The sequence below is a fragment of the Paramisgurnus dabryanus genome, chromosome 22, assembly GCF_030506205.2.
Source record: "Paramisgurnus dabryanus chromosome 22, PD_genome_1.1, whole genome shotgun sequence".
NCBI lineage: Eukaryota > Metazoa > Chordata > Actinopteri > Cypriniformes > Cobitidae > Paramisgurnus > Paramisgurnus dabryanus.
In genome coordinates, this window is record NC_133358.1 from 6,296,764 (window position 1) to 6,322,459 (window position 25,696).

Sequence of the window (25,696 nt, forward strand, 5' to 3'; positions counted from 1 at the left end):
AGGCGAGTCGAAGTACTCCCAAAAGTGCTATTCCGCCATACAATATAGTTCCTCTTTTAAATCCGCTTAGAAAAGCGCTACGTTTTATTTTGTACCACCAAACTTGCTCGTATAACTACTCATCTTAAATAAGAAAAACGTTGATGTGTTTGGTCGCTTCTAACTTTATCTCTGTTTGGTACCATTGAATGAATGGGGCTAAGCTAAATGCTATTGAAGTGTCGCAGCGCGCCCCAGCGCTTACGTGCACGCACACAGATGATAGAGGTATGTATCAACTCTTCTTAGTTAGGGTAATAACATACTTTAATATGGAAAATGGATAGACTATTCCTTTAATGTGTAGCAGAAAAAAACACCCAATCTGGCAACACTGCCACCAGGCTGCATGCGTCATCAAAACAACACTGACTGGACGCTGCTGAAATCCAAATCCCTGCCGCGCCACTCACATAGTTTAACATTAAATAACATCATATTTGTCCTAAATCATTAACGATTAACATAGGCGCATATTCTGGATCTTGAAATAGACTTTGACTAACCTCACGCTATTTAACGTGCACGTGCGGTGTAAAAGAAACTAATTTGATGACTTTTTTTAAAAAAATCTTAATTTGGTGGGTGAAACTTATTAGCTCTTATCTGCTGTTAGCATTACATTGTGCGTGAATCTTTCAAACATAGTAAGGAGCGTCACAATACTGGCTGACATCAGAGCTATTCAGACCAATCACAACGTACAGATTAGCTGGCCAATCAGGGACACAGAGCTTTTCAAATCCATGCGTTTGAGGAAGAGAACGAAATCTAGAGCTACAAAAATGTACGGTATGTGGAAAATAATGTGTTTTTTACCATATACCAAATACACAAAATAACATCAGCAATGAAATAGGTGCACTTTAAGCGTTAATGATTTTTATTGTGGCACACCTGAACAAATTAAAAAAAGTCTCCCATCAGATACTAACAGAGATAACATGTTTAAAGTCTTCTGTTCAGAGAGACTTTCAACAGATAAATGAGAATTAGAGTATTCAATCTGTTAAAACTTTTAAACTCTGATGAGAAAACAGTTCTGTCCAAAGAGACCCAACACAAACAAAAGGGTTTAAAGACTTTTGTAGTCAGTGCATGATCACAGGCTGCAATTGTATCAACACAGAAAGATGCTGGAGATGTAGATGAATAAATTAATAAAGTTTGATGCTTTCAATACATTTCTACACAGACTGAATTTCTGGTCCTTATAAAAATGGTAAATTATAAATATTACATTTTTTATTTAATACGGTCCCATTCAGTACTGCTATTTTACAAAAATGCATAAATGAATAGGATCTTTAAACAAAATAATAACAACTTACTCGAATCACCTTGTTTAAATGTTTACACTATTATTTTGACATTATATCACAGCTTTTTTGCATAGTTGTAATGGATCATTGTGTTATGCATTGTGGCATACTGCAGACTAAATTTGTGTGTGTCAAACAGGACAAATATATGAGAGCAACAGATCAATTTCATTGGCAATGATAATACCAGTTGGATGAATGAATTCATGTGCATAATGACATGATGTCATCTGCCAGACGTCCAAGTAGATCACTCCCTTAACATCACTGAACATCTCCTTCATTACTGTGTTCAACTGCATACTGTACCAATCACTTAAAAATTCATTCTGTAACAGAACAAAGTATTGTCATAAAATGTGCAAAAAACTAAGCAAAATAACAGTGTTTAACTTCTTACACCCTGAGGCTATTTTGGGGGATTTCCGCCTGGATTTGGCCTACCCAATTTCAAAAGCTTCCCATACCCACATGCAGAGGTTTACATACAAAAGTTTGGTATCATTTTACAGGAAACTCTTTGAAATTACATAAAACACTGTTGAAAGTGCTAAACATGTTTGTATGTGTTGTCAGTCTTCTAATAAACAAAAAAATAAATAGGTGCTTTTTTTCTAAAGTCTTTATTTGAAAGTGTATAACTCTGGCCCTGGGTGCTGGAGCAACCTGTAGACAGTTTTGTTTGATTCTTGCTAATATCAGCTTACAGAGGAAAACGGAATTTTTTCTCTATCGTAATCTCTGCAAAAGTTATTCTACTCCAACTGAAGAGAGGAATAATACCCTTTTTGTATTCAATTTCCGCCTAAAACATTTTAAGTGTCCCCATAACCACATACAGTGGAATAAATGCAATATCTTTATATCATTTTACAGAAAACCCTTTGAAGTTACATACTGTAAAATGCAGCTGTTTTGTGACAAATATTGTCTGGGTAAACACTGAAACCAAACAAAAATGGATGCTCGGTTTCATATATGTGCTGAGCTCTTTACGAATTTCTCTCTGCTCTTGCCCAGAAAGTGTTCACACACTTTAAATGTCTTTATTGCAATCATGTATCTTTCCCATGTGTGTGTGTGGGCCCACCCTACATTCATAAATCCATCAAGTTTTCTTTGGTATGTATCCCTTATGTTATGCTGTAGTGAGTGCTCATGGGAGTTGTAGTTTTGTAATGTCACACATTGTTGGTTGGGTTTATTATTTCACATTTCAAAAACATATTAAACCCACCAAAGTGGTTAATGGGGTTTCTTACACAGCACAGCTTAATCTACCAGCATTTGGCGGGTGTTTATGTCAAGCCCTGAATGCAGGACATTTTAACATTTTTGCTAAAGTTGTTACAACACTCATAAAATGTCTGGGTTATTTTTAAGCCATGTTGAGTGAATATTGGACAAAACATGCTGCTGGGTTAAAATTTATCCAATGCTGGGTTGTTTTAACCCACCTGCTTGTTTAATATAATCCATGCATGGTTACAAAACAACAACCCAACTTTGGGTAATTTTTAACCCAGCATGGGATAATATTTAACCCAGAAGGTGTTCTGTCCCATATTTACACATTATGAGTTAAAAAGTAACACAGTGTGACATTAAAAATGTCTTAGGAGTTTTTAAGCTTGTTGATGAAAAAGGTATCTGAAAAGAGCAGAACAAAATGTAAAAATATAACTGAATTTGTAGTACTGCTTCTTTTTAATAGTTACTCCCAAGCACTGCTCAATAATTTAAGTGTTCAAGCAACTGTAAAGTTAGTGCAAGCATGACAAATGTTTTTCCTTAGTTAAACAGTAGCATGCAAACAGTAATGCACAGAATTCTATAGCAAATCTATGTTGAGAGGTGCACTATAAAAGTAATTTAAGATGCAGCATACTTTACCTTGTATCCGGTGTTGCCAGACTTGATAATGACAGTGGTCTGTGGTGCACGCTTCAGTAGCTCAATTACAGCTTGACGAACTCTAGCCACTTTATTTATAAAAAACGTCATTGGATGAAAATCCAGGTGGGCAAATATTGTGAAGACAAGAACCACATGAGGACCACCTGTTATATAATCAATTTCATTGCTGAGATAATGCACATCGGCAGCTGGCATTTTACGAAATTGCAAAGGCAAACCATGTGGCCTCCAGTGAATAATGATATTATTTTTCAATTCCACAGCCATCAAGGGGCCATTTTTGGAATCAACATGAAGATTAATTGTTTTCAGATCTAAATAAGATAGAGGCATTTAGTCAATTTGAATATTTGCTTTTCTTATTTCTTTACCTATGAAAAAAACTATTCCAACACACCACAAAATCAATATAAAGACATTGAAAAATTGACACTGTAATAGGTGTTGTTTAAAATACACAGAAAACTAGAATTATGAAATACATAGATACTTAATAGTAAGAGTGATGCCATCAAATGACTTGCCTGGCACTTTACTTTGAAAAAACTCAAACCACTGCCTTGTGGTGGAGTCTCCATTGAGGTAAAGGATCTTTTGTTTGAGACAATTTGTCATTTGTGGTGGACTAAAACGTTGAGTGTTACATACAAGGGACTTCCAGACATCTCCAAAATAAAACCCTACAGGAACTGGTGTAGTTAAACCAGCTCTGCATCTTTCTGTTGTGCCTAAATAATAGAAAAAGCACATTTAATTAAATAGAGTATTGTTTTTATACACATTATTTATTTATTATAATATTTAACTTTGCATGATGTATAACATTTGACTACAGACATACCCATGACTGCAGTACTGGGAAGAATGTTTATGATTTGAGTGTCTCCAGGAATCTGAACATTTGTGTATTTCCTGTAAGAAAATGCATTTTTAATAAAAGAATCATCAAAAGCAGATAACAGGTGTATAGTGTTTCATCTGCATGCTCTGAGGTGATTATACATGAAAATTTTTAAATATAGTGGTTTTACGCTTTTCCTACTGATATTTAGTTCCAGTTTATCAGGAAGTGAGGATTTTACTCTCTTCGATTCACTGAATGGAAACGCTGCTTTATTCGTAAATGTTTAATGCAATATTCCAATTATGCGCATTAAGTTAATATGCAACTTTGGTTGAAAACTTAGCTATTGACCCATAAACTTCATAAAGCAACCTGCCACAGGTTTCTGTTTACCCTGAAATGAGTTGCTTCTCAAAAGGTGTCAATGGACTTTCGACTTCTCCCTGTTCATGATACACCCAGTAGTCGCAGGAAAGTTTCTTTGGTGTCTCACATTGCCATACCGTTCCTGTTTTTACATCCTTATATTCACAGCAGCATTTGCCTTTAATCCAACTTCCGTCTGGGCCCCATTTAAGATTACATTCCACTTTCTCACTTATCATGACTCCATCAGGTCCTGGTCCTTCAAAGTAACCATTATAGTGCCTGCGTGGGAATGAAGACTCCCTGTATTTTTTAAGAAACCGCACAACTTCACTGGAGTGGATCAGTCGCACAGACACTTGTGCTTGACCTTCCCAGGGTAGCAGAAGATCAACAGTGTACATCCCATTGCGATGATCAACAACTTTCCCCAACACACCTGCCTTCAAGAACATAGAATCTATAATGTATACATAAATATATACATATATTTATATACACACAGATAAGCCATAACATTATGACCATCTGCCTAATATTGTGTAGGTCCCCCTTTTGCTACCAAAACAGCCCTGATCCATCGAGGCATGGACTCCACTAGACCTTTCTATCAGAACCAGCATTCACTTTTTCAGCAATTTCAGCTACAGTAGCTCATCTATTGGATCGGACCACACGGGCCAGCCTTGCTCTCCATGTGCATTAATGAGCCTTGGTAGCCTATAACCCTATCGCCGTTTCACCGTTTTTTTTCCTTGGACAACTTTTGATAGATACTGACCACTGCAAGCCGGGAAGACAACATAAAAGCTGCAGTTTTGGAGATGCTTTGACCCAGCTGTCTAGCCATCATAATTTTTTTTCCTGCTTCTAACACATCAACTACACTTGTCCTCAAAGTGCCCATTTTTCTTTCTTCTATCTAACACATAAACTTTCAAAGAAGGCCCATGTGGTCCGATCCAACAGACAAGCTACTGTAAGTGAAATTGATGAAAAAGTGAATGATGGTTCTGATAAAAAAGGTCTAGTGGAGTCCATGCCTCGATGGGTCAGAGCTGTTTTGGTGGCAAAAGGGAGACCTACACAATATTAGGCAGGTGGTCATAATGTTATGGCTGATCGTATATATATATATATATATATTAGGGATGGGCACGAGTACTCGAACGTGGCATCGATGATCGATCACGAAAACGATGATCATGTGGGTTTATTTATTTATTTATTGTGGATATGGCGGCATTTGGATGTCTGGTTAGCGTTACAAGCGCATGTGGTAGTAAAGACTGGGTCTGGAGATGCGTGTTTGACGTCGTGTCGAGCTACGCAGACCGATGTATGACATCAGTAACATTACCATGCGTGATTCAAAAACAAACAGATTATTCCGCGCGACCTTGCCGCAGCAACCTGCCGATCCGCGCAATGCGCGGCAGCCTGCGAAGCCGGCCACAACTCACATCACTGAGGCACTATGGTTTAAAAGGATGCCGTGATTTTCGGAAATACAGTCAGTCAGGTGCAAAATGTACAGCGCCGTCAAAAGTTCAATGGGTTATCATCTCATATTTAAACATCAAATGTCAAGAGAAACCAGAGAGCCATAGGAGCATTAACATTACATCTTGACTGAGGTAAGAGGACGAAACGACACAGCTAAACGCTAAAATGATAGCAAAACACTTAAAGCTGCTTAATGTTATGAAGCTTGAGCTTTGACTGGACGTGTTTAAAAGTGCGCTATTTATGATGCACATCCACAAAGGGAGTTAAACTTTCTTTTTTAGATAACTTAGTTGAAAACTTAGTTGAAGTCTTGCATTTTATGCAGATAGATGCACGTTGTACATTTATAATGTATAAAGGCTTAATATTATGCAGAGTGCATCATATAGAAAATGCTTTGGTTTATGTTTATTAGCCCTTTAGTTTCACTTCATCACGCAGCTTTTCCTGTTAGAGGTTTCTGTTAAAAACATTTAATTCATTAAAAATCTAGTACAGTATGTGTTCAGTGTTCTGTCATAGTTTCTTCTAAATTAAGTTTTATTTGAGTGTTTTTAATAAAACTGTTTTAATTTTCACCATGACTTGTACGTCCCGCTCCTTTGATTGTCCCGCCCCCAGTTAATCGAGTACTCGTTCTTCAGACCTATGGATTAATCTAAATGAAAAAATGACATAAATGCACATCCCTAATATATATATATATATATATATATATATATATATATATATATATATATATATATATATATATATATATATATATATATACATACAGTGTTTCCCATAGATCTGAAATTTACTTGTGGTGGTAGCTGGTGAAAAGGGCAATCATTATCCACCGACAGAAAATGGTCTACTATACATGTGACAAAGAACTAATAATGTGTGACACAACACAATACTTTGATTTATTGAACATTAATATTAATTTCACATTATAGTTCATTAATCTAACCCACCCCAAACTTTGTTTGCCATAAACAAAGCTGACACTGTTTGTCAAAGCACCACGAAAACACTTAGGGCCCTATTTTAACGATCTGAAACGCAAGTGCGAAGCGCAACGCGCAAGTGAGTTTGTGGGCGGATCTTGGGCGCTGTTGCTATTTTCCCGGCGTGAGAAATAACTCTTGCACCGGGCGCAAATCAATAAGGGGTTGGTCTGAAGTAGGTTCATTATTCATAGGTGTGGTTTGGGCGTAACGTCAAATAAACCAATCAGAACGCTAGCCAACATTCCCTTTAAACGCAAGGGCGCAAGTTCCATGGCGGGTTGCTATTATTATGACGGATTTACCAGGCGCATGCACGCCAGGAGCGGTTCACAGCCGATGAGACCGACGTCCTTGTACGGGGGAATCCCACGCTTGCCAGCATAAATCGGGCACGCCGTGTAACGGGAGGTGGATCTGCCTCAGGACTTGACGCCAGCAGAGGACATCGCTGCATCCACCCTCACCGCTGAAAGGGTTTGGGGGCTTTGAAATCGGACCCAAGAAACGCAAGCAAGGTCCAACCCCAAAGTACTCTTACAAATCAAGTTCATATACATTAAGGTTTCTTATGAAAACATTTTAATTATTATTTACATAAAATAAACGTAATACAGCCACACAACAAAGTTATGAAAATATTTTAATCGTTATTTGCATGAGAATAAATAAAAACTATCACCACAATGCTCACCACTATGATTCCCCTTATCTCGTGTATTAATATTTTTAAGTGTAACAATTTATGATTTGCAAAAATAACTGTTGCATCTGTGTAGATTAGATAAGCAAAGTGTATGCGCGTTGTGCACCCTATACATTATGGTCAAGCATGCGCCCTTAAAATAGCATAATGAACAACGCGCAACGCGCCACTGACTTTAAACTTTTTTTTTCTGGTTAGTGGCGCAATTGTTTTTTGAAACTGCAAAATAGCACCAGGGATGGTTTGCGCCGGAACACGCCTCTTTTTTTGCGCTGAACCACCCAGGGAGCGCAAGTTCATTCCCTAGTTTGCCGACGTGCTTCTGTGACGGGAAAAACCCGCTGTGCGCCGGGGCAAAATACGAATGATACATGCGTCACGGACAAAGTCAATTGCGCTGGGTGCAAGATAGAGCCATTAATGTTTTTGCACTGATATATGAAGTAATTTGATAACCCTTTTTATCAAACGTAATATATACAATACTATGTACAGTATATTAATTAATAGACAGTGCAGGTCTATAGATAATAAATGTGACTGATGTTATAATGGTAATCATTTTTATTAGATAGGCACTTTTACTGCTTCTGCTTTCTATTTCTCTTTTGCCGATTAAAAAAAGCTTAATACACTAATTATTTCAGATTTAAAAGTCTACTTGCTGTCCCGATGACAGACTTTACATTACAGCTTTGCGTTTTTTATATCCTGAGTCAGCTAGAGCTTTGCTTGTTCATTATTAGCACTTTTTTTTGCTACAATCTCTGTGCAACCTGTTTAGATTTTAGTAAAGATATGGTCTATTATTAGCAAGATTATTAAAAAATGGGATAAAGAAAATGAAGCGGCGCGTGGTCTGAAACAGCACTCGAGCTTTAGCGCGGTAGCGCTCGCGGCCGTTCTCCGATGGACTCTGGTTTTACACACAATATTAATCAGACTTGGGACCCGAAGTAATGAACTAGGACTGACCCGGACCCGACTGACCATTTAAAATATAAACCCGGAACCGTACGGGTCCCGCATCCTCAGTGAAGAAAGACCTCTAATGGTAAAACTCTGCTCAAGTTCAGAAACATTAAAGGATACTATGTGAAACTGAGGTTGCTTCGCGTCGCACCCAATTCATTGAGAAACAGAGAGCACGTGAACGGACACTCAACGGGAGAGACACAACGTGCTTGCACGCAAAATGAAGCCAACTTGGATGCTATAAACACATGCACATAAGCATATGCAACCATTTTGGTTGCAGTGTAGTTCCCTGGCTGCTCCATATGTGCTGCAGTTGATCCAGTTTGCCACGCTGGATGATGAGTTTATGACGAGTACATCATCTTCACGTTCACCCGACCCCCACCTCTCTTTCTCTCTCTCTCTCTCTCAACACCCCTCTCTCTCTCTCTCTCTCTCAACAAAACATGGGTCATCCAGTCGAGTTCAGAAAATACGGAAATTCGAAAAGTGATTTTTTTTCCTGGGCGGGTCGCAATTTACCTGGGCGCACGGCCCAAGTAGTGCCTATGTATGGGAAACACTGTAATATATAGGTATTGGAATCAGCTCGGGTCGCTTGGAACCCCAACCGAGGTGGTACGAAAAAAAGTATCGTGTACTACGTACTGCACCCAATGGAAAAGCTCCCAAAAGTAAGCTGACCCGACCCAAACTAAACTAAACCGTGGGGTACTATGCAATGGAAAAGCGCCCTTAGTGCCAATTGAGCATCGTATAAATGCCATGGCCTATCTGAGCATTGTTTCTGACCATGTCCATCCCTTTATGACCACCATGTACCCATCCTCTGATGGCTACATCCAGCAGGAAAATGCACCATGTCACAAAGCTCGAATCATTTCAAATTGGTTTGTTGAACATTACAATGAGTTCATTGTACTAAAATGGCCCCCACAGTGAGCAGATCTCAACCCAATAGAAGATCTTTGAGATGTGGTGGAACGGGAGCTTCGTGCCCTGAATGTGCATCCCACAAGTCTCCATCAACTGCAAGATGCTATCCAATCAATATGGGCCAACATTTCTAAAGAATACTTTCAGCACCTTGTTGAATCAATGGCACGTAGAATTAAAGGGCTTGTTATAGTTCTGCGTATAACAACGCCGTAGGTTCCGCATTGTTTTTCTTTTATACTTTTGCGTCGCCGTCCGCGTCAACGTGCAAACACGCGCAGACGGCTGGTAGGCAGTATCAACGCGTGTAACCACAGTAGCAGCGCGACTATCAGTGAAGAAGAAGCTTGGCAACTTAACTCACAGACGAAGAAGAAACAGCAACTTGTGTATGATTGGAGAAGACCAATAATGATGGAAGTAAATAAACAGCAACTTTTGTTGCAGTTTGAGTTAAATCACTCCTCAACTTGGCTCATCTTAGTTTTCACCGTTGCAAACGAAAATACCTATGACGCAGTTTTTTTACCTGACAGAAGGGGTTCTGGTGGAACAATCACAGCGCTTGCGGTCCGCGTAGAACTGACGCGCTGTTAAAACATTTGCGAGGTGCACGTCGAGCTACGCACAGGCTACGGATAACCTAAAGCGTAGGTACGGCATAGAGCTTACGCACGACTATAAATCCGGCTTAAGGCAGTTCTGAAGGCAAAAGCGGGTCAAACACAGTATTAATATGGTGTTCCTAATAATCCTTTAAGTGAGTGTATAGTTCAATATAGTATACATTCAAAATAACTGAATTGTATTCATAAACATACCTTCAAGTTTAAATTGAAAAGCTTTGCTTGAAAAAAATCACCTCCATGTGATTTTAAGTTGTTGTTGTGATCTCTAGCCGTGATAATAACATGAATCTTTTCTCCAACTTTGTAATTTTCATTGAGTCCCACAATAGAGAATGTTGTGTGAAATGGACTTGTGCTCTGATTCAGCTCAGTGATTTCTTGATCTGAAGTAGGCCAGTAAAAAGCCTTCTGTAGTCTATCCCACTCCTCCTCACTGATTCCCATGTCATGCACTGAAATTGTGGATGATGAATTTGTTCGAATGCGTGTTGTCTGTGAATTGGGTTTGGGCATGGGAACCTGGATTTTATTCCTCTGACCACCATCCAGAAATTTCCATACAGTCTGAAAAAGGACCACAACACCAAGTCATCCTAAATGTTTACTTGTTAACACACCATGATCAAAGTAAACATCCTTAGGAATCCATGCATCATTTGGTATTTTATTCTTACTTTAGTTATGTATTGTCCAAACTACACAGTGAAGCAGTAAAGTAGAGTAATTAGATAATTACAAAGAAAATGAGCAGGAAAACAATAACTGTAACAATAACAGCCATACATCTCTAAATAATAAACCTTAAAGGCTCTCTAAGCGAATCTGCGAGACGTTAGATATTGTTGACGTTTGAAACTGTTTTCAAACAGACGGAGCGTAGCTAACTCCTCCCCCTCCCCCTCCCTTCCGTGCTTTCATGAACGCGCCCAACCCCCACCCCCAAATCCTTCTTGTCGTTTATTGGCTGGAATACTTTGTTTTGTTTTTTGATGCTAGGTTTGGCCATTTGTTGATATTGCCGTTTGTGAAGCCTGGGCTGTCTACAGAGATCGCGTTTTTTTACAGTTTGATCAGCGGACAGGCAGCAAGCAGATAGTGAGGTATGTAACAAAAAATGTTTTATGGTCTAAAACGCTTCAATTCGCTTAGAGCACCTTTAACAGCAAATCAAAGCTAAATTAAAATAGCTCAAACATGCTGTTTAGTCTGGGACTATATGATAAGTCTTGTCCAGGAAACATCCCCATAGTGTTTTAAACATTACTGGCATGCATAGAAACCTTAATTTTAAATAGCCAGCTAATGTAATTAAATGTTGAAGTTCACATCTGTCCTCACTGCCCTATGTTTCTTTGTCTCTGTTGACCACTCCGATCCTAGAGTAATGAGGGGACCTGGCAACCAAATGATGGCACATGTACAGTTCATACTGTATATCAGCAGTATACCACCCAAGGACCAGCTTTCAGTCAGTGCAGTCAGAGTGTTTGATGTCAGAATGAGAATAGATGCTTTTTTGTCAGGTTTTGGACCAGCAGCTAAAAATGTGGTGACAATGTGTCACAGCACACAGTTCAATGTAACCTTCAGCATATGAGCCTGCATAGCCGACAACCCAGCCTAGTCCCCATGCTAACTACGCCATCGTCACCAATGCATGAAATTACCCCAAGATCATTGTGATTCACTGGATTGTTGGAGGAAGTCCCCACTGAAAAATCCAGCTAAAACCAGAATAAGCTGGTAGCTGTTTTTTTGATGGTTTAAGGTGGCAGTAGTTGGTTTAAGCTGGTCCTCCCAGCCTGGCAAAGCCGGTCAACATGGGCTTCAGCACCCCTAAAACTTGGAGTAAGAAATTTTGTTATTCTAACATTTTTGTTCGTCTTTGACAAGGTTAAATGATGTCCAAAACATACTCCGTAGTTTGTGATTTAAAATGTATATGTTAGGGATGAAAATGAAAACGGGGGGCCATGCGGCTAGAAAAATCATACTTCACTTATGAATACATATATAAAAGCATGCATACACATATATTAACACTCGCATACATGTATACTGTTGGATGTTTAAGCAAATACCTATGAAATACGTGTGCATGCTATTGTGAAATTCATACCAATACATCTTAAGTTAGTAATGCATACATATACACTTGTGAATAACTTGCATATACATATAAACTTAATACACACATACACATATAAACACCTGAATATACATATAAACTTGATGCACGCAAACATTTATAAACACACTCGCACATACATATAAACACTTTCCATGCATATACACCCAATAAACACTTGCACATATAAACTTGATGCACGCATGTACCTAAAAACTATCACATACGTATAAACTTGATGCATGCATACATAAAAACACTCACACATACATATAAACTTGATGCACGCATACATATAAAAACACTCGGACGTACATATAAACTTGATGCACGCATACACCTATTAAACACTTGCATATACATACAAACTTTCAGTTTAAAAGGAAGACATTTCAGTGTAAAAGGAAGTCATTTCAGTATAAAAGGAAGTCATTTCAGAATGAAAGTCTCAATGGAGCAGAGGAGCTAAGGTGACCGCAGCTAACATAAAGCAAGCAGGTGCACCGCTTATATTTGATGTAACTTGCAGTAATTAACAAAAAACCTGAGCCTTATTTGACAGAAGCACTAATTGAACTATTTGACCAGATGAATTTTATATACAGAGCCGTGACCGGAATGCACTTACAAATCGCAGAAGACCGTTTATCCAACGGAGACGTAGAGGCAGACGGGGAGGTGTGCGAACAAGACTCCGGAGGCGTCCATTCAGGCCCCCTCTCCCCTCCATCATCCTGGCGAATGTCCGCTCTTTAAGGAACAAGGCAGAGTTGCTACGCGCTAAATGCCTGGTGAAGAGAGCCTACAAGGATGCCTGCATCATCGCCCTCACAGAAACCTGGCTTGACAATGAAGTTCCGGAGTCCGAGGTCAGTCTCGATAACTTTTCCATCGTAAGAGCTGATAGGACCCGTCAGTCGGGCAAAGAGAGAGGTGGTGGGATCTGCATCTACGTCAACAACAGATGGTGTGAAAACATCAAAATCCACAAAAGGATATGCACACCAGACGTGGAGATGCTAACGGTGACCCTACGTCCCTTTCATTTACCCAGGGAATTTCCCACTGTGATCGTCAGCTGTGTTACGTTCCACCCAGTGCTAACGCTAACGCAGCAGCGGGGCTAGTAGCTGAAACACCAACGCCATGCTAGCTGAATATCTTGAGGCTCCTGCGTTTATCCTGGGTGATTTTAACAGCTGGAGACTCAGCGATGTCCTGCCGTCTTTTCATCAGTACGTGAATGTCCCCACAAGAAAGGATAACATCTTGGACTTGTGCTACGGTAATATATCCAACGCCTTCGGAGCCCGGTCTCACCCGCCACTCAGTTCGTCGGACCACAACGTTATTTTCCTCCTTCCGCAATTCAAACCGGAACTGAAACGAATCAAGCCAAAAACGTACACCGCCACTCAATGGTCGGATGATGCCATGACACAACTTCAGGGCTCCTTTGCCTGCACAGACTGGGACATTTTCCAGGGCAGTCTGGATGAAAAGGTGTCACTAATCACAGACTATATCAACTTCTGCATTCAAAGCACCATCCTTGTGAAAAAGGTCACAAAGTATCCAAACTCCAAACCCTGGATTACTCCCCACATCAAACACTCTCTGAAGGAGAAACGAAACGCATTCAAGCGAAAGGACTGGGCCACACTTAAGATATTAAACAGACAGACAAAAAATGACATTATTAAAGCCAAAATGCAATACAGAGACAGATTAGAGGAAGAGTTTAGTAAAATGAACACAAAACAAGCATTTCAGAAAGTAAAAATACTAACCGGTCAACAAACAACACAACACAATTTTACGACAGACCCACTGAACTTTGCCAACTCCCTAAACAGCTTTTTCAACCGGTTTGACACCCAGGACTATACCACCAACTGTGAGGAGCTCCTCAAGGCGCTCTCCCTGGAAGAACCCCAGCACCCTCCCTTCACTCAGGAGGATGTACAGCAGCAGCTGGCCAGGTGCAAAATTGGTAAGGTACCAGGGGCGGATGGCATCCCAGCAAAGGTGCTAAAGCTCTGTGCCATGGAGCTCTCCCCAGTTTTTCACTCCATCTTCTGGGAATCATACAGAACAGCTACTGTGCCCACCCTCTGGAAGACCTCAACCATTGTACCAATACCCAAAACCGTCCAGTTGCACTCACGCCCATAATAATGAAGTGCATGGAAAAGATCATGCTTCACCTTATTCTGCAAACCGCCGGATCACAACTGGACAGTTTGCATACAGGCCAAAACGGGGGACGGAAGATGCAGTGGCATGCCTCCTCCACTCCATCCTCCACCATCTCCAGACACCTAACAACTTTGCAGCAGTCCTATTCGTTGACTTCAGCTCTGCATTCAACACCATCCAGCGGCACCAGCTCATCAAGAAGCTTCAACACCTGGACATCATTCCACTCCACATTCACTGGATATACAATTTCCTCAGCATACAAGACCGCAGGCAGTGAAAGTGGGTACAGCTATATCATCAAACATTATTACCAACACTGGAGCCCCCCAGGGCTGCGATCTCAGTCCATTTCTGTATACCCTCTACACAAATGACTGCAGCAGTACATCCCCTATCACCACATACTACAAATATGCGGTAGGCCTACTCAGTGATAACAATTCCATCACAGCATACCAGCAGTCAATAACACAGTTTTCACATTGGTATACCGACAACTACCTTCAATTAAACACTGACAAAACAAAGGAAATGGTCATACACACATCCAAAACACCACCTACACTCAATTGCACACTCATCAGAGGACAAACAGTTGAACAGGTCAACAGTTTCAAATATCTTGGACTCACCATAGACAGCAAACTCAACTTCAATGAACATGCAATTACCACACACAAACGTGCACAGCAAAGGCTTTATGTCATCTGCAGATTTAAATCACTATCTGTGGCCCCCAATCTCCTCTTACTACTCCACAAAAGCATCATCCAACCCATTCTAATGTACTGTTCCCCGTGTTTCTTCACCCTGCTTACTGTCACCAGTAAAAACAGATTCCTCAAAATCCCACACACAGCATCCAAGATAATTAACCTCCCCACCCCTAGCCTGTCAGAAATAAATGATCTAGCTATTACACGCCTGGCACTTGTCATAATAAGCAGCCCGGACCACCCCTTAACCAATTCTTCATTTTACTCCCATTTGGCTGCAGATATAAGGTACTGAACTGGAAAAAAGCCCATTTCAAAAAAGTTTTGTCCCTACAGCTATCATAGCACTAAATAAGAATATGTAGATTTCACTTGTATCATTGTATATTGCCCATATCATGTTTATTCTTGTCTAGATGTCAATGTTTTCTATATGTTTTTCTGTACTATATGTGTGAGGATGGTTCACTTGTTATCTGTCATGCGTGGGAAGAGGGTTTATTTGTTATCTGTTGTATAAGTGGGAATAAGGGTTTATTTGTCATCTGCTGTATAAGGGTGTATTAGTTGTAATGTATGCTGTCCTCGACAACCTGACTGAGTGAAAAGGAAGACATTTCAGTATAAAAGGATATCAAATTTAAGTGATTTTGTGCATAAAACAAGCAAATAAAATCTGCCAATGGGGTAAGCAAATTTTTCTTGAATTTAGTGTTTAAGAAAAAGGTTCAAGATTTTTTTTACTTACCCCATTGGCAGATTTTTTGCTTGTTTTATGCACAAAATCACTTAAATTTGATATTTTTGGTCTAAAAACTAGACTTATTTTCTCGGGTAGTTTTGCTGATCAAGAAAAAACATCTTAATTTAAGAATTTTTAGATATTTTTACTGAAAACAAGACAAAAATGTGACCCGTCACGGAAACCAGGGACACAAGTCGGCAGCACAAGTTTCGAGAAAATGATAATCAAAGTTTTTTTTTTCAAAATTTGTGATTTTCGTTTTATTGCAGAATCTGTTAGTTGAGATCACGAAGAAGCCTCTCCATGTTTGAGATAGCAGTTTATGTATATTTAAAAGTGTACATTTTGCGGTTGAAATAGGCTTGTTTTTCCGGAGATTCTAGCGTGCAGCGGGGGGCGTCATTGTCTGTGTGTATATTTACATACTGGATAAGCTTGTGTTTTCGCCTCCGCCCCCAAAGGGAACAGCGTGACTACTGAATAAGGATAGTTCGCCCAAAACTGAAAATAATGTCATTAATGACTTACCCTTATGTCGTTCTAAACTCGGAAGACCTCCGTTCATCTTCGGAACACAGTTTAAGATGTTTTAACTTTAGATTTAGTCCGAGAGCTTTCTGTTTCCTCCATTGAAAATCTATGTACGGTTTCCATGTCCAGAAAGGTAATAAAAACATCATCAAAGTAGTCCATGTGACATCAGTGGGTTAGTAAGAATGTGTTTGGTCCAAAAATAGCAAGAATTACGACTTTATTCAGCATTGTCTTCTCTTCCGGCTCGAGCGTGAAGTCACGTGACTTGTAGTGACGCGGCTGCCCTGTTCCTCAGACATGTTTGCTTAGTTTTATTAATTTTCTCAAACTTATAGCGTGCGTCTCCCCAGACTGTAAATGAAGCTCGGGCGCACAAAACAAAAGAAAGATAAAAGAAGCTGGGGCGGAACAAATAACAGTCAGCCGCATCGTACGTCAGCCGCGTCACTGACTTTATGGGGCGCCGCAGTCGGATGACGTCAAAGTACCGCGAGAGCTCTTCAAGAAATCTTACGGAGTAGTTTAATTTCGACTCGCTCTCGCGGTACTTTGACGTCTTGCAGCGCAGCAAGAAGTCAAACTCATAAGTTACACAGAGACCCTATTTTAAATACAAAATTTGAAGGCGGGTTCATGTGTTTAACGGAACGCAAATACCGGACTGTAATCTGATATACCCTTACATGTTACGATGTAAATAGTCCTCAAATTGTATATTATATAGACTATATTGTTGATTAATAATGACTCAGAAAAATAGTTTATGCAAAAACACACCAGCAAAAGTGTGTCACATTTACTTGGTTTTGAAAGACAAAGAAAACTTCGGTAACACTTTATTTTACGACCCGCAAAGTACCGCGTAATTAAACCGAATTTACAGCGTACCTATTTGTAACAACAGAGTACCTCTACAGTACGTACTTGTAGTTATAAGGGAACAATATTTTGAGTTTGGGGTAATAAGGGGGTAAGAATATATGGGAAATTATTCTCTAAGTATTTCATAACTACAGGGTACCTATTGTAATATTACGTGGTAGTATGACTTACGTCTATGGGTAATATGGTCTATGTGTAATATGTTTTTTTTTTCATATTTGCTACTTACCTGATGAAGTGTTTTGTATAGCCTACAGTTGATGTCTACAAGCCACGTCGGCAAATAAAATATAACACACAATAAAAATAATAGCAACTTGTACCTCTTTGATCTGTATATGTATACAGGAGTTACCAGGTAACTCTTATATTTGCGGACTTATTTCAAAACATCTTTAAAACAATAACACTATAATTAAGCCAACACTTAATGTTTATTATCACATAACTTTTATTTAAAATAAAAAGTCATGACAATTTTTCATTGTTTTTGCGGCTTGGCTTCCTCTGTTGGTGTTCTTGTCCACTCGGATGATGAGTTGATGTCGTCTCACAAATGCTGTTCTACATTACATATAAAAAACATAAATGAAAGCCTTCAGTAAATGTTTCCTTGACAGAAACAGAGTTTTCTGAGCCAGTTACGTTAATAACTTTAGGCTTACTTATGTGCTAGCTAACCTGCTACCGTTAGCTAGCAACTTTCTTGAAAAACATTGTTTGAAATGCGTGAGTCATGTATTAACAAAACCAGTCACCTTATCCAGCATGCGGATCCTGCTAACATCACTCGCAGCAGTACTCCACAGTGTAGAACGTTTTTAAAACCTCTTAAAGAAATTTCACCTCAGGATCGCGTTCCAGCAAACCTCCTGAAGACGGCCGCGCGTTCTACACCTGCACAGTAGCCTATGCATGTAGTCGTCTTTTGCTTTAGCGGGAGCTGATATCTGCTGTTGTTTCATTCTGGTTTGCCATTGCATAAATTATATTTGGCTAAAATACTTGTGTTTACAGTAAATAAATTGCAAAGCACCACTTGAAATATGTCTGCAAATGTAGGAGTTTCCTGGTAAGTAGGGAATAAGTTGCTATTTTTATTGTACTTACCTTAAAAGATAACCACATTAAATCAGCTGGACTTTTGTTATTAAAAGCAAGTAATATAGGCTACTAAAATAAAAGTGATGTGCTGTTATATTTATTTGCCGATGTGGCTCGTAGACATTGACTGTATACAACATTCAGTAGTCAATATGAAAAATTCACAATAAAAAATAAATAAAACATAATTTCCCCATAGACTTGACTAAGTCATACATACTACGTAATATTACAATAGGTACCCTGTTGTTATAAAATACTTAGAGTATAAATAATTTATAATTCTTCATATTCTTACCCCCTTATTACCCCAAACTTAAAATATTATTCCCTTATACCTACAGGTTACCTACCCTGTTGTTACAAATAGGTACGCTGTAAATTCGGTTTAATTACGCGGTACTTTGCGGGTCGTAAAATAAAGTGTTACCAAAACTTCTTCTTCTACAGCTTTTATACACATACAGAAACATTGACAGAGCTCCACCTAGTGGATATCAGAAAAAGTGAATGAAAGTTTACAAAAGACAGTGTTTAACTTAATACACAAATTTAACATGATTATTTAGAAAGAGTGTAATAATAATATTTCTCAACACTCCTTCTCACTCGCAATCAAAATAATTAGCAAACTGGTTTCACTCCAGCCATTAATCTCAATTTTGTGAATTTTTCTTTACTCAGTCCTTTTGTGAACATATCTGCAATCATGTCTTCAGTGCTGCAATATTTTAAGTCTATGACTCCACTTAAAATTTGCTCCCGAATGAAGTGGTACTTAAGGTCAATGTGTTTTGCACGTCCATAAAATTTAGGATTCTTTGCCATAGAGATAGCAGACTGATTGTCCTCATACATCACCATTGATCCTGTTTGTTTGTCCTTTAGTTCTGTTAACAGTTGTCACATCCAAACTGCTTCTTGAGCTGCACTTGCCAATGCCATGTATTCAGCTTCAGCAGTAGAAAGAGCTACACATGTCTGTTTCTTACTTCTCCAACTCACAGCTGCTCCGCTGATTTGAACCATGTATCCTGATACAGATTTGCGATCATCTTGGTCTCCAGCCCAATCTGCATCTGAATATCCAACGCAATCCTTTGGCTTGTCCTTGCTATACATCAGGCCGAGATTGAGAGTGCCATTTAGGTATCTCATGATTCGTTTGACAGCAGTCCAATGTTGTTTTGTGGGTTTAGCAGAAAACCTTGCAACATTGTTTACATCATAAGCAATGTCTGGTCTTGTTCTGGTTGACAAATAAAGCAAACTACCAACAGCAGACTGAAATTGTGTCTGATCTACTCCTTCTTCATCAGAATGTTTTAAGAATTTCATGTTCGTGTCTACTGGTGTGCTTATTGGTTTTGAATTTTCCATTCCAAATTTCTCCAACAGGACTTTTCCATATGTTGCTTGACCCATCCAGATTTCTTTAGTTTCTGGTTTTTGGACAATTTTCACTCCTAAAAAATGAGTTAATTCACCCATGTCCACAGTCTCAAAGTGTTTCGCAAGCATTTTCTTCACCTCCATCATACGTTCATCATTTTTTCCAGCTAGGAGAATGTCATCAACATACACAGCAATAATGAACATCTCACCTGTTGCTGCAGTATAAATGCAAGGATCAGCTGTAGTTTGTACAAAACCAATCTTCTATAGCTGTTCATCTAGAACAATGTTCCAACACCTTGGTGATTGCTTTAGTCCATAGATGCTGCGATTTAGTTTGCACACTAAATGTTCTTTTCCTTTAATGACAAACTCTTCAGGTTGTTGCATGTATACTTCCTCCTTTAGATCTCAATTTAGAAAGGCTGACTTGACATCCATTTGATGCAGCTTTAGTCCATACTGTACAGCCTGAGCAATTATTGTTCTGATTGATTCAAATCGAACTACTGGACTAAATGTTTCATCATAGTCTGATCCAAATTTTTGTGAATAACCTTGTGCAACCAGGTGTAAGGGGGTGAAAATATTTATATGTCCCCATCCATCCGTTTGGCCCAATGGCGAAGTCCAAACCGCATGGCGAAGGATTGATAGCGCGTTCGGTCTTTTCTGGTGCTTTGCAGACAAAGCACCAGAATTAAATAATATCAGGATTATAATTTTTTTCATTAGGCTATTTTTGGTGCCCCCTCAGCACCTGATGCCCTACGCACAGCGCGTGATGCGCATTATGGGAGCGGCGGGGCTGGGTTGCAGCACAGTGAATGACTCAGACACAGTATTTGAGGTAAGAGAGAACAAATATATATGTATATTTGTAAAACACAAATAAACAAATATAAAATGAAACCCTTTTTTAAATGCCAAAGTGAGAAAATGTCTGTTCACAAAATCACTTACTTTACAAAGTTGATATCCAGTTTTTGCAAATTCAAATAAGTAACTTTAAACACCAAAAACAAACAAACAAATAAAAAAAATAATGAAAATTAACAATATACACTCAGGTTGAATATCTCAGAGGTCAGAAACATTCTTCAATATACACCCAAATTACTTCTCTTTAGAAAAGAGAACGTAAGATTTCAAAGTCCAGTCCAAATCTTAGTCCTTAGTGAAAATCAGTTTCTTTTTTCCGTTTTTCTTGAACAAAGGAAAAGTGATGGTGTGCAATGCTTATCCTACCAGTTAATGATGATGAAGGATGAATAAATTCAAGTTTTTTTTTCTTCTTTCAGAAAAGAAAAGGTTCGTATCATGGGCAGGCTCGCCAGCTCAACCCCACCGTTACACACACATGGAAGAGTTGAACAAATCCACAACTCAAGGAAAATCCCCGTCCCGTCCAGGTCACAATCAGATCAGAAGCACACCAAGCAGCTGAACATCAACACAGCTCATCCAGAAGTAAAAACGGAATAAAAAAAACCTGGCCAAGGAAAATAACGCATGTGCACATCTGAAGAACCAGGAAATTTCCAGATGACACACTTTTGAAGATGTCACACTTCATAAATACTCTTTGCCTCCCTTTCTCAGCCTGAGTTTAGGGCATAAAAATCCCCGGATTAACAATAGCATCCGCTAATGTCTCAGATTCACGGAGTGAAAGGGAAGAGTTTCACATGCGCTCTGCGGTTCAGGAACACAGAAGGAAAAGGAAGTAATATGACATAACTCGGGGGTCGCGATTCAATTCGCTCTTAACCAGGTAAGACCGTATTATTGGACAAACTAATATACACAATATTTTTTATATTTTTAAATTTTATATAGACATTATATTAATTTATACTGGGATTTTTTTAACTGTCTGTAGTTTTCTTTTCAGTTTAATCTACCACATATCATTTTTTTCTTCTGTGTCTATCCTCTGGTAACCTGGGTTACATTTGCTTATTACACACATGGATGCGCAGCAGCACACAAACGTTTTTAAATATGAAAAATTTAAGGATTAAAATGTAAAAGATTATTATTGAATCTCTTGGACATAAATAAGGAGATGTTAGAAGGCGTAAAGAGTTGCTTCCCCTGTAGGCTGGTAAGTGATTCAAAATTTTGTTTTAAACAAATGCAAATATTGCATCCATTTTTAAATGTTACCCCATTGCTACCCCACGGATTATCGTATATGATGACTTTGTACCTGTGAATATGGTTAGATGAGAACCTTTTTTAAAAAAAGCTTTTAAATAAAACGTACGGCGCGGTCCGAGTTCTGAAATGGCTCTCCATACGTTTGTAAAATTTTTATCTCTTGTTTGTTACAAATAAAGTATTTTTAGAGTACAAACCTTTTCTTGCATATTTGCAAATTATCTCAACGTAAGCTATCCATTTACAGCAATTAAAAGCCTGCTATTTTTACTTCCATAACTAAAAGAAAAAGACTTTTAAAGGTTTTAATAATTTAAAAAAATTCAATACAAATGAAAACAATGATTTTTTTAATATCAATGTTAAACTGGGGGGTCTTCTTCCTCCAATTAGTTTTTCAATGTACAAATTCTGCCATTTAAATAGGGAATTGGCATGATGCAAGTGCAACTGGATTTTAAAGGGGATGAGAGCTGAGACCCTCATTGGCTTATTGCAAGTTACGCCCAAAACACACCCCTTACTCATTACAAGAACAACCCACTTTACCTTTCGTTAAGTTAGCAAAAGTGGATTCGGACAAGCCTGCTTAGACTGTGCACTGTGCACTTTAGACAATGCCCTTAGATCATCAAAAGGTGGCCCACAGCCTTTGACTCCCTACAGTGGGTCTTATTCACAAAAATTGCGGACCTTTTTTCGTATTTATATGCACACTTGAACTTCTTACAAAAACGTTCCATTTAATTTACAACGCGTGCGTACGCAGTAAGCATTTGTTCTTTTACTTACATTTGTTCTCTACGTTATTGAATTTGGAGTGATCTACATGAGTGGCTGGTGCACGAGATTGGCAATTTACATAAAACATGCCAAACCAGCTCCATATAAGGGCTTTTCGCAGTGTGGTGCTGGTCCACAGAAAATTTTTGAGCTGTTTGTCACTGAAGCAAGGGAGTTAATGTTGATTGGCGGTTCATTGACGTTTAGATTTATCATTACCATTACATAACGTTTAAATTAGACATCAAGCAGACACTTATAGAGAAAAAAAAAGTGTGCTTGTGTGGAGTTAAGGGTAGGCATAATAAGCTACAGCTTCAGCCTACACCTTTTGGTTAATAAGAGTGTAAAAACCTTTTTTGTTCTTTTTTATGATCTTGTAATTTATAACGTATGTGCACAATATAAAATTGTGAATTTTATATATCAACATTATTATAATACAATATAATTATAGCCTAGTATTTTTTATAGCATTTGTGATAATTGTGTATGCGTTGTATTTGCTTTTCGTACATTTAAAAGAAATTTTGATACGAACGTTTTTGTTGAATTATGATTTGTTCGTTAAAACATCTGTACGCACATCGCAGGCACAAATTTGTGCGTATGCATGCTTAGTGAATAAGACCCAATGCACTTGGGGATTTATGTTGATTAGAGGTTTTTGAATAGGGTAGCAACATATCAACCAATCAGAAACAGGTGGTTAGCAAACATTTTTGAAAGATCAGTACAGTCTTCAAGATTCCAATTGTACATACCAATCTACATAGCCTCTGGCAGATTGTTTTATCGAAAGCGACTTACACTGCATTCAATCTATTTAGTTTTTTAAACAGTGCTGTATTTGTGTTTCCTGGAATTATGTCAATAAAGCTGTTCTTGACCCTGACATTACTTTTTTAAAAGTATTACCCGCCACAGTGAAAATCGACCCACCAAACGGGCAAGTTGGTGGGTATTACTTTCAAACCCTGATGTTAACCCATACACGGAATTTGACATTTGCATTTAACCCATCTAGTAATAGGGATGTCACGAGAACCGATAGTTCGGTACCAAGTCGATACCAACATTTTTTTAAACATGACGGTACCTGCTTTCTCTGGTACCGGAGGTACCGAGGCTGCAATACTCTTCTGGGACTGATGGGGGCATATACGCGCGTGTGTATTTGACGCTCCACAAGAGTTAAAGAAGAGGAAGAACACCTCTCACGAGCACACGGGAATCTCTCTAAAGTAGTTTGTCGCTTTCAAACATAGAATTTGGCAAAGCTCTTGAAAGAGAGACACCCCGATCTCTTTAAAGAATTCGAGGTAAGTTTTAATTCACATTAACATTATATACAAACTGTAAAACTTTAATTTTATACTGAAACCCAGACCCTATATTATGTTTGTTTGAGGCAGCTGGTATTAATGCCGTGTAACCAGCTAACTTTGTGCTAGATGTTAATGTTTTGTGTAAGTCAGTTATTTGTTAATGACGCTGCATTTGCAACTTTATAAACAACTTTAAATCTATAAATGGGCGACCATGCATCGCCATTTAGTCATCCTGTCAGCAACATGTAGCCTAATGTCACTGGATGAAGTATTAAAATGTTAAGGGTTTTTAATAACTATTTTCATCCTGCAACAATGTGAGTGATATTAAACTAATGCTTGCATTCAGAGTATGTGTATGTGCACGTGCGTGTGTTTATAAGTGCACCTTAGCACCTGTAGCTTTAGCTGATTTATTAGTCATTGTCAGACAGTATGTTAAATAAATAAAATGTATTTCTTATTCTCTCTCTTTTTAACAGTATCAGCCAGAGGAGGATGTACACCAAGAGAGTCAGGAGAAAAGTCAACAAACATTAACACAGACAACCTAAACAGAAGCTCTTAAAAGTTTTCTATAATGTTGAAATTTTTTAATAAAAAAAAAAAATAATATTTAAGTATAATTGTTCTTTTTTTACACACTGTGGTACCGACATAGGTACCGAGTACCGTGTACTTTTTGTGGTATTGGTACCGACTACTAGATTTTTGGTATCGTGACATCCCTATCTAGTAAGTTGTAAACAAACGCCTTCACTATTCCATGCTGGCGTAATAATCTTCCAAACTCTTTTTGATCAGCATTATCCTTCAAAATTCAAAGAACAGCTACAATCACATCTTTTCCATAAATACTTGAAAACTCTCTGCCTATATAAAAAAATGTGTCTCTCTCCCTAAACAGGTATGGTCTTTTTGCATGCAAGCATTAGTAACAAACAGAGCATGTACCCAGACGCGGTGCAGATCATTGCAGGGGATTTTAATCACGCAGACTTAAAGGCTGCACTCCCTAAATTCCACCAGCATGTCAAGTGTGCTACAAGGGGGGAGAACACTCTAGACAAGGTCTAATCCAACATCAAGTTGGGCTACAGGGCCAGACCTTTACCACATCTGGACCAGTCTGACCATCTCTCCTTGCTTTCAATTCCTGCATATGCCCCCCTCAAGAAAACTGCTCCCACCATCACAAAGATTCTTGAGGAACATAGGGTTAGGCGCACCCTGCGGGCCGTCAGTCCGAGGAAGGCAGGTGGTCCTGATGGTGTCCCGGGAGCTGGCTGGAGTCTTCACAAGGATTTTCAATCAATCCCTTGCACAGTCTACCGTCCCACCCTGCCTAAAGTCCTCCACCATAGTACCCTTGCCCAAGAAGCCCCACATCTCCAGCCTCAACGACTACAGACCAGTGGCACTCACCCAAGTGGTGATGAAGTGCTTTAAAAAACTGGTCCGCAACAACATCA

The 25,696-nt window shown here is 38.8% G+C and overlaps 1 protein-coding gene across 1 annotated transcript in view; it reads right to left on the bottom strand.

Moving 5' to 3' along the window:
* Positions 1-967: 967 nt before the first annotated feature.
* Positions 968-25,696, bottom strand: part of LOC135785531 (NXPE family member 3-like) — an 82,332-nt gene continuing 57,603 nt past the window's right edge. The window contains exons 2-7 of the mRNA XM_065295006.2: positions 10,434-10,805; positions 4,516-4,931; positions 4,120-4,190; positions 3,803-4,006; positions 3,255-3,592; positions 968-1,690 (exon numbers count right to left, since the gene is read on the bottom strand). Of these exons, the coding sequence (XP_065151078.2) occupies positions 1,493-1,690; positions 3,255-3,592; positions 3,803-4,006; positions 4,120-4,190; positions 4,516-4,931; positions 10,434-10,805 (1,599 nt within the window). The 3' untranslated portion in view covers positions 968-1,492. The remainder of the gene's footprint in view (positions 1,691-3,254; positions 3,593-3,802; positions 4,007-4,119; positions 4,191-4,515; positions 4,932-10,433; positions 10,806-25,696) is intronic.